The sequence below is a fragment of the Electrophorus electricus genome, chromosome 20, assembly GCF_041902795.1.
Source record: "Electrophorus electricus isolate QZ-2024a chromosome 20, ASM4190279v1, whole genome shotgun sequence".
In the NCBI taxonomy this organism is placed as follows: Eukaryota; Metazoa; Chordata; class Actinopteri; order Gymnotiformes; family Gymnotidae; genus Electrophorus; species Electrophorus electricus.
Window position 1 is genome coordinate 1,049,973 of NC_137516.1, and position 13,344 is coordinate 1,063,316.

A 13,344-nucleotide genomic window follows, 5' to 3' on the forward strand; every position below is an offset into this window, starting at 1 on the left:
TCTCAAAATGTCCTGACATCCTTTTCAGATAAAATTGTATTTTGCCTTTCCATGAAAATGTATTACACTGACCTTATCAATGTCAAATGAACATGTTTACTCCCTTTAAACAGACACAGCGTGGACGCGTCTCCTCACTTTAAAGAGAGATAAACACGTAGAAGTGCACTGTGTATTTTACAGGACCTGATAGAGATCTGGTGGGGGGGGGGGATGATGTACTGTACAGTTCCGAGTTTGTGGTGGTCCATGCAGAATCCAACAATGTTAGTTGGATATGATGGTGAACATTGTTTTGATATTTAGTTACATTAGAAATCCCACATGAAGTCTAATGCGTCAGTCAGTCATTGTAGTGATGCATGTGAACATGTAGAGTAGCAGCAGGTTTAATTTATTGTATATTCATATATCCTGTGTAGCTGTACCTGTATGATAAATGGCTTTAGTGTCAACTAAACCACTGAGAAGGAGATTAGTAGATGGAACAGGACAGAAGTGGAGGTCCTTGATGCACACCCAAGTGTACCTGGTCACAATATCTGGACTCGTCTTCTTACAAATCCATAGATTTCTGAGCATTAGTATACTTTGTCCCTCAATTCTCTCCTCATGAGAGAGTGAATTCCCTGTGACCCTCCCCACCAATGTTCAATTTATGACTAGTCTTGCTCTGAATGGCAAGTTATGCTGAGCAGTGATCCAGTAACAAGAGCGCTCAGGCAGATGAGGGAACACTGGTGAAGACCACAAAAACCCCCCACCAAGGCATTTGTACACTGCACAAGAGAATTTATTTCAATACAACCGAGTAATTACACAACAGTCACCCAGTAGCATTAGAGCCGATTTACACTTCAGGTAAAGGGACAGATTCTCCTGGTACAATGCAGTACAACATGGCCAACATTAGTGCAGGCAGCAGGGCACGTGGTCTACCGTTCGTTACATGGAGACGTGTATTGTGTAACGGCCACATCACCTACAGGAGAGAAAGGAAAACCGGTTCTTATTCATACTACACAGGCGGACATTCGAATTCAGTTCATATGATCCTTGTCCTTAATTGCATATTGGTCATTTCTATCCAACCCTCTCCCTCATCTTCCATGACGGTTTCGGAAGATAACAGGACTGGTTCTTACTGGGCTGGTAGTAGTCGTAGATCTTCACCACAGCTGGCTTCAGGTTCTGCACTGCTATGTCCTGCTGGATAACCAGAGTGTAGGTCTTGGTCTCTCCCTTCTTCAGCTGGGGAAAAGGGAGACCGATGCAGTCACCATACAAAATGATGGGACAAACACCATGGTAACGGTGGCCTCCGACACACACTGTTCATCTTACAAGCAAGTTGATCTGGCGAAAGCCTGTTCTTACCCCGTTCAGGTAGATGACTACGTTTCTCTCCGTTGGATCCACGCGTTTTACAGTGCCTTTCACCTGTAGACACAGGTTCTTTGTGAGCAGACCAGCTAATGCATGATGGGTATTTTCAGTGAGGTCAAAGTTACCTCTGTAGAGCCAGCTACTGGCATCAGTGACCCCTCAACCAGACTGAAGCCAGACAGCAGCTTGACCTCGATGACCACCATGTCCGTCTCAGTCCTGTTACCGTTATACCTGAAAGGTGAATTAAAGCAAAGTCACAGGGTTACATGGACAGACTTTATACATCCAAAGCCATCCTTTCCTCTTGTGCTCTAGTAGAGCTCACCTGACAGTCACAGTGACCCCCACAGACAGGTTTGGGGCACTGCAGTTTGAGCTTGTGTTGACCGCGATACTGAAGGAGGAGAAGTCATTGGGAGGCGGGATGTTGTAGTGCTGGGTGAACTGGAGGAGAAATACAAGTACCCCAGAGTCATTTTTACACCCAAGAAGCTCTTCAAGCATCTCTACACCAAGGGGCACCAGACTGACCTGCACAAACACACAGCCTTGGCCTGATGCCCTGACGTTGTACACCCCAGTCACTTCCTGCAGCTGGATCTGCTGGTACAGCAGTCTGTTGCTCTGGTTCACCGTGAACTGGGTCTTCGAGCCGAGGGGTGACGTCACAGTCACCGCAATGGTGCCTGTTGTACTGTAGGTGGCAGTGCTGTATTTTGCCAGAGCCTGAAGAGCCACTACAGTGTCCTGGGCAGAGAAAAGGGATTCAAAACAGGAGGCATTTCTTCTAGGGTATGGTTTTACACTGATGTCATCCAACAAACAAGAAGGACTAGAGTTCAAGCCCTTTTGTACTGCTAGGCATCAGCATTGACCCCAGTATTCGCGTTCATTGGTATCTTGCTCCAACCTACTGTACTGGCTAGGATGCATCCCATGAGGAAATGAAAGCACATTTAGCCAATTACAAGTCAAGTACCTTACACACGTGCTCAGGGCAGCGGTGGCTATGGCGCTCTGGATAAGAGCATCCGCAAGAATTAAAAGGTGGCTGTTGAGGTGTAAACATCTCGAGAAACTGAATCAAGCGAGCCAACTATTAGCAGAGCCAAAGATCATACTCACGCCGGGCTACAAAGTGACAATATTTGAGCTGGCGGTGCGAAGGGGGGGCACTACCTGCGTAGACGCGAAACCGCCAAAGGCGTTCTGCTGCTGGCCCAGCCAGCGGACGATGCTGGCACTGTAGCCCAGCTCAAACTGGGGCAGCAGGGGTCCAGAGAGCACAGCCAAGAGCACGTAGGAGGTCGTCTCCACGTCCAGAGAGTCCGTCACCGTCCCAACACGTCCACTGCCCCAGTGCCGCCCATCCACTGAAGGAGACAGAAAAGCACCGAGCCCACTCGGCCAAGATTCTCCGGTAAATACCAGCCAACCATCACCATAATTGCTCTGTATTTATGGACACATGCAGCCTCCAAAACACGCCAGTTCTCAGCCAGATACCAACATCCAGTGAAGGTCAAATTGGGCAAGTCTGACCTGTCACTACGGCTCGCTGGTTCAGGCGGGAGAGCAGGGTTCCTCTCATCACCTGGTCTCCAGCTAGTGTGAAGGTGTAGGAGAGGAGGGCGATGGCATAGGTGGAGTTCACCTGTGCAGAGATGTTCCTCAGGCAGTCCAAACCCTTGGAAACCATGGGGTCCTACCATGGCAAACACAGTAAGGCATGTTCACACAGACTACTAGAGGGAACCGTTTGAGGAAGGGGAGCACTCACTGTCCTCTGGGTGCCCAACTCCAGTAGAGCAGCTGTGACGTACGCCGAGAGGGTCACCTCATCGTTCACTCCACCCTGGGTAAGAGCGCAAAGTCAGCCAGCCGGCTCACAGGAGTGCTGCACCACACATCTGCTGCACTGCAGAGTCCTGACCTGCATGTCCACATGGATGAGGTTGCCCACTGAGGCAAAACAGCCGTTTAGCTGCTGCTTGTTGCCCAGCCAAGTCTTGGCCTGATCGATGACCGTCTGATCGATAAAGATGTATTGCTTTGCGCTTTCGAAAGACTTCATCACGAACGCAGTGAGCCTGAGTACACAGACACCAGGGAGCTTCTGATTTTTATATTCATTCATTTCAATAAGAGCCATCCATAACACGGCCAGGGGTCTGGTGTCATTTGAGAGCTGTACAGGAACCATCTGGTTTGTGCGAGACTGACCAGGTGTTGCCCGAGTTGTCGGAGGTCCCAAAGGCACTGTACGATCCATCCTCATGCTTGTAGGTCAGCTCTCTCTGGTAGCCTGCATCAGTCATGGGGAGAAACAGGCTGCTCGGCTCATGCTGCCAAAAGGTCCAGAATAAACTGCAGAAAATCAAACCACCCCAGCAGGTATCCTGCACACAGTCTGGGAGCCACTGGTGTGTGCCCTCACCACTCAGCAGGAAGGAGGTGGCTTTGCTCCTGATGGCGGGCGTCAGCTGGCCGCTGCTCTCCAAGTACCCCAGGATGAAGATGTCGGGGGCAAAGAGCAGCATGTTCTGTTCACCGCAGCCGTACGGCATGGCCAGCAGGTTGTCCAGGTTCTGCAGCGCATGGCCCATCAGATCTCCTGCAGAGAGAGTCACCAGAATTGTGCGTGTCCATACGCAAGACCTTGTTCAATTCCAAATGAATGGGTGTGTAGCTGCAAGTGTCCTCACCCAGCACAGAGACAAAGGCAGTGGGGGAACCCTGCACAATCACTTTAGGCAACTTCAGTGTAACATTTCTCTCCACAACACCTAGAGGATGGGAAAAGGGCCATCAGAGAGACATCATCTCACTCACCAACCCAAGTGAGAACATTGTTGGACTACAGACCTGCAGGACAGAGGAGCTCATTGTAAGCGTTGGATTGTTTGGTGCCCTCTGCCTGTCAGAGGAAGAAGTAGTATGCAGTCAGAACCACCAGAACAAAAACCCTTTAGTCTGCTCAGTATCCTTCTGTCAAGTTAACAGTGAACAACCCCACCCATCACAGTACAGACTACCTGGAACCACACAAAAAAAAGGGGGGTTTGGTGTGCAAGATATATACACACACACACACCCATCCGACTGAGGAGAATAGCCACCCAACCAAGTTTGGTATTCATATCGTTCCAGCAGTGTTCAAATGCTCAGAAGCGTACAGCTACTGGCAGACTCCAGTAAGGGGAGTTGTGGTTACTGGGGCTCTTCAGGGTGGAGGAGACCCCAATGGAACTCACCTCCACCAGCAGGGTCTGAACCACCGTGTCCATACGTCCTTTCTCCGGCACACCGGTCACCCGATTCCCACACAGTGCAGATGTCTGTACTGCTTCTGCAGTCACTGTGAAGACCACCTCACCTACAATACACCCCCCCAAATTGGGCATTGGAAACGTCAAGCTACTTAATGAAATGCATAATTGTACATCCAGAAAGAGCAGTAACGCTACTCAACACATTTTTGCAAGTTGGAATGTGCCTTCTGAGAAGGCTGCAATAGTGGAACACAAATGAAGAGCATTACTGCTAGACAGCTGTTGCCGCCAACCTCAGCAATTCCACATTCCAATCCGCTTCTTAAATATGTGGATAAAAATACATGTCCAGTCTTCCAATTTCAGCTGACGTCAGACTTACCCAACACGGAGGGCGTGACGACCCACGTGAAGGTCCAGCCGTCGTCAGCACAGAGGCAGTGTGTGTAAATGCAGCTCTTGCAGGGTTGGACTGAGAACTGATTTGAGGATGCCAGCATCACTTGTACCTTTAAACACACATGCAGTGCGTCAGAGCCCAGCACTGTACAACTGCCCCTGCATTCCATGTGGCTCACAGGTACTTCCAGCACAAAACCTCCACACACGAGCCATAAGTGGGGACTCACTGCTCAGTGAACAGTCAAGTAGGAATTACCGTGGGGATAATCAGCTCCTCTGTCCCATAGGGGGATGGAGACACTGGGACCACTTACCATGATGCAGGAGGGGAGGTAGTTGAAGACTGTGGCCTTGAGCGTGAACACCTCTCCACGGACGATGGAGTAGGGCAGGGTCAGGCTCACGAAGAAAGGCTGGAAGGCCGTGAGGTCGACTTTTGGGGCCACGCCAAACCCGACCGGAGATGTACAAAATGCGCCTCCCTCCCACGTGGTGATGGTGTCTGGGACGGTCTCGTTGACCCTAGTAAACCCAGACGTCCTGGTGAGGAGAAGGAAAACTGGTCAGACGAGGCCACTGCATTTGGTGGCAACAGGTTTGAGCCACAGCCCAGGTGTACCCACCCCACATAAACAAGGTCCCAGATCCAAGTCTCTGGGAAGTATCTGCGGACCGTGGCGGCTGGTGGGTTTTGGTCTGAGGGAGTCTCACCAGAGCCTACAGGAAGTTCTTTGGCAAAGGCTACGTTTTCAACTGTTGAGAGAATATTTCTTCAATATCGGATACAATATGCATTTCTTCACTCAAAAGGACTTCATGCCACTTACAGCCAAATTTCCACAAAGTCCTGCAGTCAAAGGGCTTTCTTAGGTCAACATTGGTAATGGTCTTGATTCCAGCATCCTGAGAAAAGGGAACAGTGTTTCAAACAACAGCATATATCAACTACAAACCCTGGGTGCCAAAACTATTTCTTACTTTGAAGACATGGTACACATCAACGTTCCCATTGTATGGACCAGGGAAGGCGAGTCTTGCATTTAATAGAGGCTTTGGCAGGCGAGGTGGCATCTCAGAGCAAGGGTAGAAGTCTTCAGTGCCATCTGGGTATCCAGACAACTTGTAGACAGGGAGCAGCTTAAAGACCTAGGATGACATGAGATGCGAGAGTCAGCCATAGGACTCGATGAGCGTTTAACAGCTGCACAACTGTGCAAAATATGAGCCGAGCAAGAGAAAGCATTTGATCCAAGTATTGGTGGGCTGCTGCTGAATTGGAGTTCAACCCTGATCAGGTTAATGCGGGTTCTGGAGAACATCTGCACAAGTGTTGGATCAGAGCTCTGCAGGTGGGTGGCTCAGCTGGAACAGACCTGAGCACCCTGGAGCTTTAGGGCTTCGGTATGAACGTACAGATTCAACGCTGAGCTCCTTGTCCGGGCTGAGCAGCAACAGGCTCCGATCGATGGCCCTCACGGAGCACAGCGAGCCTGGGCGAGCCTTCAGCATCAACTCCACAGAACTCCCGGGCAGCTCCACAGGAGAAGAGAAATTCAGAGACACCTGGGAGACCATGAGAGACTAGTGAGAACCTCAAGCTACACTGTAAATGGATACAGCTTCTTATGAAGTGGAGACCAGCCACGGCAACATTTTACTTCACAAGACCACTAGAACATTGTGACATTCTGACCTCGTTAGCCAGACACAGCTCAACGGGGAAGTCCATGCTGTCGGCTACCACCTCCCCTCTCGGGAGCATGGCGTACACCACTACCTGGACGAGCGGAGACAGAGCACGCACATCCTGGAGGGGCACCACCACTCCTCCTCGGTTCTCTGTTACACACACACAGGACAGTTAGAACACAGCACCTAGAGCAGAAAGGGCATCAGTCCTGGAGCTTCAGAGCCCTCCAGAGTTTCCCAGGCCCAACTTGAGCCCTTTTGTTTCGTCATCTTTCAAATCAAAACGGAAGAATCAGGTGTGCACATCCAACAGTTACAATTGAGCTCTACATCCATTTCAACAGGATGAGGCCGTGTTGTGGCTACAGTGCAAGTGTGCATGGACCTCTCTCTGGTTGTACAGCCACAGAGATGCTTCCTGTCTGCACCATCCTGCCCCGGGACATCACCTGCACACCCAACGGAGATTGTGTTCACAAACGCCTTCCAAAACAGCATGTCCAACAGGACAAGAAATTGGGGGGCGGGAGTCCAAGTTAAAATCAGATTTCTGGAGACCAATATGCTGCAAGTTTGCAAATGGTGACCTGACAGTAGATCGTACCATGTAGAAGAAATCTAGGGAGAGTTGGGTTGGTTCCAGTGCATTGCCCTGTATGATGTACTGAACCAGTGCTGTAGCATGTCCATTACACCTGAACACCTCCAGCGGGCGCTGCAGTGCCAGGAAACTTCTGCTTTGGGAGTAGAAGGGCTGAACCAACAGGTAAGCAAAGAGGTAGTTTGGTGTTCTCATGTTGGCCATATTTCCAAGTGGTTTCTTTTCCTCAAGATATTGGGCCTATTATGAGGAGAAAGAAAAGGGACACATTTAGAAGGGTCAGACAAGGCAAGACATTGATTATGCTTGTAACACTTACAAGAACCCTTTCCAACAAAAGGCGGACTTCACAGACCTCAAGAGAGACGGATTGTGAACCCCATGAACGCGTGTCTAAGGAGAAGGGGGCGACACCGTTGCCATCGGTAACCAACTTCCAGCTTGCGTTTTTGTTCCCAGCATAATTCACAACCAGATACACCGATTCATTCTTCATAGGAGCGGAGTCTGGACCAGTGGCTTTAATCTAAGACGGATTTAAAAAACACCCCCCACCAAACCAACCGTCTGAAACTTGTGCTACATGTTGACCCCTAAACAGCACACAGTTCACGCCAGGTATTGCAAACCATTAAAAAAAAGGACCAGTAATTACCTTTCCTTTGTAGGTCAACCCAAGCCTGAACGTGTCCGGAGCGTCCACAAAGGTGAGAGTGACGATGTCACTTGTAACAGTAGAGCTTCCAGACCCCGACAGGACCACTCCTGTGGTTGAAACACACACCTCTTTCAAACAAATGTCTGCATTCACTTGGACCATTTTGCAAGTAAAGAAAACCTTTTCAAATATTCAGTCACTTATTTTTAAAGCCATTAAGGGGTCAGAGAGTGGGAAAACCTCACCTGTCCCATATTCCTCCAGTTCAGCATCAACATTAATAATGTCTTCATATCGTGTATCATTCAGTGCAAAGTCACTCAGGTCAACGATGTAGGACCCGCAGCCTGTCCTGTCAGTCTAGAGTAAATATGGACCAGACAGAGTTCAGAAACACTGTAGAACAATTACTGCCCAAGAAAATACCCAAACAGATCGTTCAGGTACCTTTTCCCTCATATGAAATTTCGCCAATGATTCTTCACATTATACCTAGAAGTCTCAGCTTCTGTACTAAACCCATTTTAACACATGGCCACCTCCATGGGGCATAAACTGCTTCACTTGAGGACTACAAAGCAATCTGAGGAAGTCTCAATACTTATGAAGGGAGCTTTCCTTTCTTTTGTACGATTTGCTACTTTTTGGTGGCAAAAGTCTCTTTAAAAACAATGAAGGTTAAATGACTAGACGTTTCTTAGAAGCTTCTCAATACCATCTGCAGGAACAGGTGACCAAGTGGACCAACCTTCATGGTAAAAGTTCTACAGATGTCTGGGAGCTGTGCAGGGCCTGGCGCAAACCACCAGTATCCGTAACTTCTGCGGCAGACCACGGCAGTCGCAGACCCCATCACTGGTTTCCCATAAGTATACCTACAGCCAGGGTGGAGGTTGTGGAGTAAGGAATACATAATGTTGCGCCAGGTGGTTCAGTCTCAAGGTTTAAATGGCTCTTACTTTGCACACACTTTGAGCGTGACCTTAGTGTCCAGAACGGTTATGACCGGAGGAAGCTCTATGGTTACTTCAAACTTTGGCAGCACTATGGGGGAGGGGTTTCAAAATATTAAACCCACATCAAACCTTTGCCTTACTTCATTAAAGAATTCTTAAGATGAGCCCCTCAAGACAAGTTAAACATACTGTCCCAAACACTGATCATTAAATCCCAACTGAAAACCGTGCTGCGCCTGACCATATTTCTTGATTTCAAAGTCTTGCGTGATTGGTTCATTCCCCTCATTCCAGGCAGTGATGACATAGAATCCCTCTGCAGCCTCGGGGCTTACGGGATACGACAGATCCAGGAAGCCGCTGGATGTGGACATGTTCAGCCACTGACCAATACGGTTGGAGTTGGGGTCCTACAGACAGCAGCAGCATGCAATGATCCTCAAATATACTATGAGCAAAGAACTTCCATAGCAACCAGGACACAGTTCCAGAATCAGTAAATACATACAGAGTGATGATGCATATTGCACACTTCATACCTGCAGCTCCACTGTTGAGAACTGAGAGAGAGAGAGAGACACACACACTTCACATCAGTGGCATACACTGCTGCAACAGTCCTTTTATTTTATGGAACAACTTGAAAAACTGCACATTTCACTCCCTTACCATCCCATTGTAGGTGAGGAAGTTGGAATCCAGAGACACTATCCGGATTTTCACTGTAGAGAGAAAGACAGCATCAATACTGCTGACCCTCCAAACACTCAGAAAGAGACCGGTTTAGATCCATGGCTGTCGAGTTCCCCCTGCACCTCCTTTAGGAAACCCCAGTCCAAAACCACCAACAATACCTGTCTGTCCTGGTTTGTACAAGGGTTTGTCTGTTGCAATGATGGTCAGCTGAGCAGGAGGTTTTATGAGGATCTTTGTTGTCCCATTTAGGAATGTAGTTTTCCCTTTTACCTCAAAGACAATGGATGCTTCTGTATCTATGCTTACAGCAGGAACCTGTTTAATGAAGAAAGAAACTAGCAAAGTGAACCCAGAAAACCTCTTCTAATCTGATGTGCAGATACAGAGGGTCTCTGATATTCCTCAATCACCCACATGTGTGCTTGTACAAGCAACTTACACAGAGAACATGTTCAAAAAACAGACCAAAACTACAAAAGGAATGAGAGATGTAAACTGGGATAAAATTGGGACACAAGCCAAGTCAAAAGACCTTTCTAGTAAAGGCTCCATTTTCACATGGGGCTCTGCTTGATTAAAAACCAGTTTCTTTGTGGCTTTAATATGTTGTAGACAGTGAGGGTACGGACCTTAAAGGAAACACACTGGTAGTGGTCTTGGCTTACAACAGTCTGGCTCAGAAGAGTCTTGCTGGTTTGCCCGTGTTCCAGAGTCACATGTAACAATAAGCTTTTTTGGGCGGTGTGGACATGGACACACAGTGTCTCAGTACTGCCCCCTACAGGCTGGGAATTGGCAGTCAACAGGTAAATCCTGAAGGGGAACAGAGATAAAACCAGTTGACATACGGTTGATTAGAAAGACCTAAATCCACACTGCCCATCCATGGAAACCATTAAATAGGCCTCCAATTTTTGTATAGCAACTTGCATAATATCTGTATTATTGTCATCATCCAATTACTCATGAAACCTGGCACAAGTGAAAAATACAGCAAAACTGAGAATTGGGGGGGTTTTTTGTTTTGTTTTTGTGGCATGCATTTTAATCCATCATGTTGGCCCAAAGTAAACAAATAGGCAATCCTATAAATAATACAGACAAATTTAGAGACCTACAGCTTACTTTAAACCAACAAATACTACCACAAATGTAACAAACACAGATATGAGAGAAAGAATAAACACTCATACGTGTCATTAGAGAAAAAGGCAACAGCCCTGTGGAGGAGCAGAAGCACAGTGGCAAACACCACGGAGAGCTGCATCCTGACCGCAACTCCACCACCACCAGACAATCAGACCGCCTGGGAGCTCATGCTATAAATAATAAGCCCCTCCCCTTCACGGGGGAAAAGTCTTTGAGCCCTGCCCTAGCTACTGCGCCACTTATCAAATAACCTATCAGTTCGGTCAAAGTTTGAGTTAATTGGGTTGGAGCATTTAGCGTCACTCTCACAGCCTATCCACGACTGAATTTCTCCTCAATGTTGTCATTCAATGACAAAAAACCCAAATCTACTCAACGAGGTACTGATTAGGCTATCTACTAAACCAAATCTATTTAATGAGGTACTGATGAGGCGATCTCCTAAACCAAATCGGTTTAACGAGCAATGTGCGAGACGGGTGGAGCGCATACTAATATGCACGGAGGCTTCGATGAAACGAGTCGTTTCACCACATGTTGATTTCTGAACTATTTCTGAGTCAAAACAGTAGTATTGTGTTTTTTAAAAATGAATGAATTTGTTTTAGTCAAGGTCTGAAAACATTATCTTTTTTTGTTCTTTTGTTATAAATGTTCTATGTGATAATGTTTGATAGCAGTAGCTCAGTGGTCGAGGTTACTTGTAAATGGAACATTGCTGGTTCACTGCCAAATTGCCTCTGTTGGGCCCCTGAGCAAGGCCCTTAACTCGCCATTGCTCAAGCTGTACTCAGTCATAATTGTAAGTTGCTTTGGATAAAAGTGTCAGCTAAATGTATCTGTTGGCCGTTAGAATTGTTCTTTTTACTCAAACACATACAAAACTAGAGAAAGTGATTATTTTGCAGATTGTTTTGTCAGTTTGTGTGTGTTGTTCTTTTGTTATCCTTTTCAGTTCTTCACTTGTGTTAATAAGAATAACTAGGTAAGGCTCTCTCAGTAAGTGTTTAGAGAATATGGACTAATACAAAGTCGGTTGCTTTGTCATGTCGCTCCTGCACTGTTACGATTCATTTGTCGAACTTGTTCGGAGTCATGTTTTAATGGTTATGTATTCATACTTAAAAACTCAGAGTAAATTGTTGGCTGATTATAGAAAGGAAATCTTATTCCTTTTTCAACATATTGCATTTCGAACAATTAGTTTGGGCTTTTTAATCCAAGATTGATGTCTAATTACTGTCCATGAGTCCCAGCGGTTCATATTTTAATTTTAAAATGGCCAAATTTTAGCGCTTTAGGACATTTTGTGTTATTCGCATATAAGCTATATCTAATTATTTTTATATATATATATATATATATATATATATATATTATAAATACACACACACACACACACACTAATATTTCATTGGACCATCTTTAGCTTTGATTACGGCACGCATTCGCTGTGGCATCATTTCCACAAGCTGCTGCAAAGTCACAATATTTATTTCTGTCCAAAGTTGCATTAATTTTTCCCCAAGATCTTGTATTGATGATGGGAGATTTGGAGCATTGCGCCAAGTCATCTTGGAATATGCCCGTGCCATCAGGGAAGAAAAAAAATGCATTGATGGAATAACCTGGTCATTCAGTATATTTGGGTAGTCAGCTGACCTCATTCTTTGGGCCCATAACGTTGATGAACCTAGACCTGACCAACTGCAGCAACCCCAGATCATAGCACTGCCCCCACAGGCTTGTACGGTAGGCACTAGGAGTGATGGGTGCATCACTTCAGCCGCCTCTCTTCTCACCGTGATGCTCCCATCACTCTGGAACAGGGTAAATCTGGACTCATCAGACCACATGACTTTCTTCCATTGCTCCAGGGTCCAATCTTTATGTTCCCTAGCAAACTGAAGCCGTTTTTGCCGGTCAGAATCACGGACAAGTGGTTTTCTTAAGGCTACGCAGCTGTTTAGTCCCAATGCCTTGAGTTCCCTTTGCATTGTGCATGTGGAAATGCTCTTACTTTCACTATTAAACATGTTGTTTTGCTACGATTTGATTTCACCACACGTTTAAGTGATCGCCGATCACGATCATTCGAGATTTTATTTCGACCGCATTCCTTCCTCGAAGATGATGTTTCCCCACTGTCCTTCCACTTTTTAACAATGCGTTGGACAGCTCTTAACCCGATTTGCTTAGTTTCAGCAATCTCCTTAGAGGTTTTCTCTGCTTGATGCATGCCATGAATTTGACCCTTCTGAAACAGATTAGCATCTTTTCCACGACCACAGGATGTGTCTTTTGACATGGTTGTTTAACAAATGAGAAGCTACTCACTGCATCAGTTAGGGTTAAATAGCTTGCTGCCAGCTGAAACATACTCACCCATGTAGTAATTATCCAATGGGAGACTCTTACCTATTTGGCCAGGCAGTGTGGGTGTGGGTGGGTGTATTGCACAATTTTGGTAAATATAGAATATGATGTAAGGTGACATGATGTTTTAATATTTGTTGATCTCCTTAATTTTAG

General features: G+C 46.6%; 3 protein-coding genes across 3 annotated transcripts; all 3 read right to left on the reverse strand.

Annotated features, from left to right (window-relative positions):
- Positions 1 to 784: 784 nt before the first annotated feature.
- Positions 785 to 6,203, reverse strand: LOC145652624 (alpha-2-macroglobulin-like protein 1). The gene is made up of 20 exons (XM_081703554.1): positions 6,042 to 6,203; positions 5,891 to 5,966; positions 5,687 to 5,816; positions 5,378 to 5,603; positions 5,044 to 5,170; positions 4,644 to 4,765; positions 4,255 to 4,306; positions 4,095 to 4,175; positions 3,827 to 4,003; positions 3,613 to 3,694; positions 3,323 to 3,479; positions 3,170 to 3,244; positions 2,932 to 3,094; positions 2,569 to 2,762; positions 1,921 to 2,136; positions 1,715 to 1,833; positions 1,512 to 1,620; positions 1,378 to 1,440; positions 1,146 to 1,251; positions 785 to 982 (listed from the first exon to the last, which is right to left on the reverse strand). The coding sequence occupies exons 1-20, from the start codon at positions 6,132 to 6,134 to the stop codon at positions 936 to 938; spliced, it is 2,415 nt and encodes an 804-aa protein (XP_081559680.1). The 5' UTR covers positions 6,135 to 6,203; the 3' UTR covers positions 785 to 935.
- Positions 6,204 to 6,398: 195 nt separating this feature from the next.
- Positions 6,399 to 7,022, reverse strand: LOC145652688 (alpha-2-macroglobulin-like protein 1). The gene is made up of 3 exons (XM_081703808.1): positions 7,001 to 7,022; positions 6,757 to 6,902; positions 6,399 to 6,626 (listed from the first exon to the last, which is right to left on the reverse strand). Exons 1-3 carry the CDS (start codon positions 7,020 to 7,022, stop codon positions 6,399 to 6,401), a joined length of 396 nt encoding a protein of 131 aa, XP_081559934.1.
- Positions 7,023 to 7,114: 92 nt separating this feature from the next.
- LOC145652689 (alpha-1-macroglobulin-like) lies at positions 7,115 to 10,930 on the reverse strand. Its single transcript, XM_081703809.1, has 12 exons — positions 10,857 to 10,930; positions 10,293 to 10,476; positions 9,822 to 9,978; positions 9,637 to 9,689; positions 9,507 to 9,527; positions 9,209 to 9,377; positions 8,971 to 9,055; positions 8,760 to 8,886; positions 8,257 to 8,371; positions 8,009 to 8,118; positions 7,357 to 7,593; positions 7,115 to 7,201 (listed from the first exon to the last, which is right to left on the reverse strand). Exons 1-12 carry the CDS (start codon positions 10,928 to 10,930, stop codon positions 7,115 to 7,117), a joined length of 1,419 nt encoding a protein of 472 aa, XP_081559935.1.
- Between the last annotated feature and the right edge of the window lie 2,414 nt (positions 10,931 to 13,344).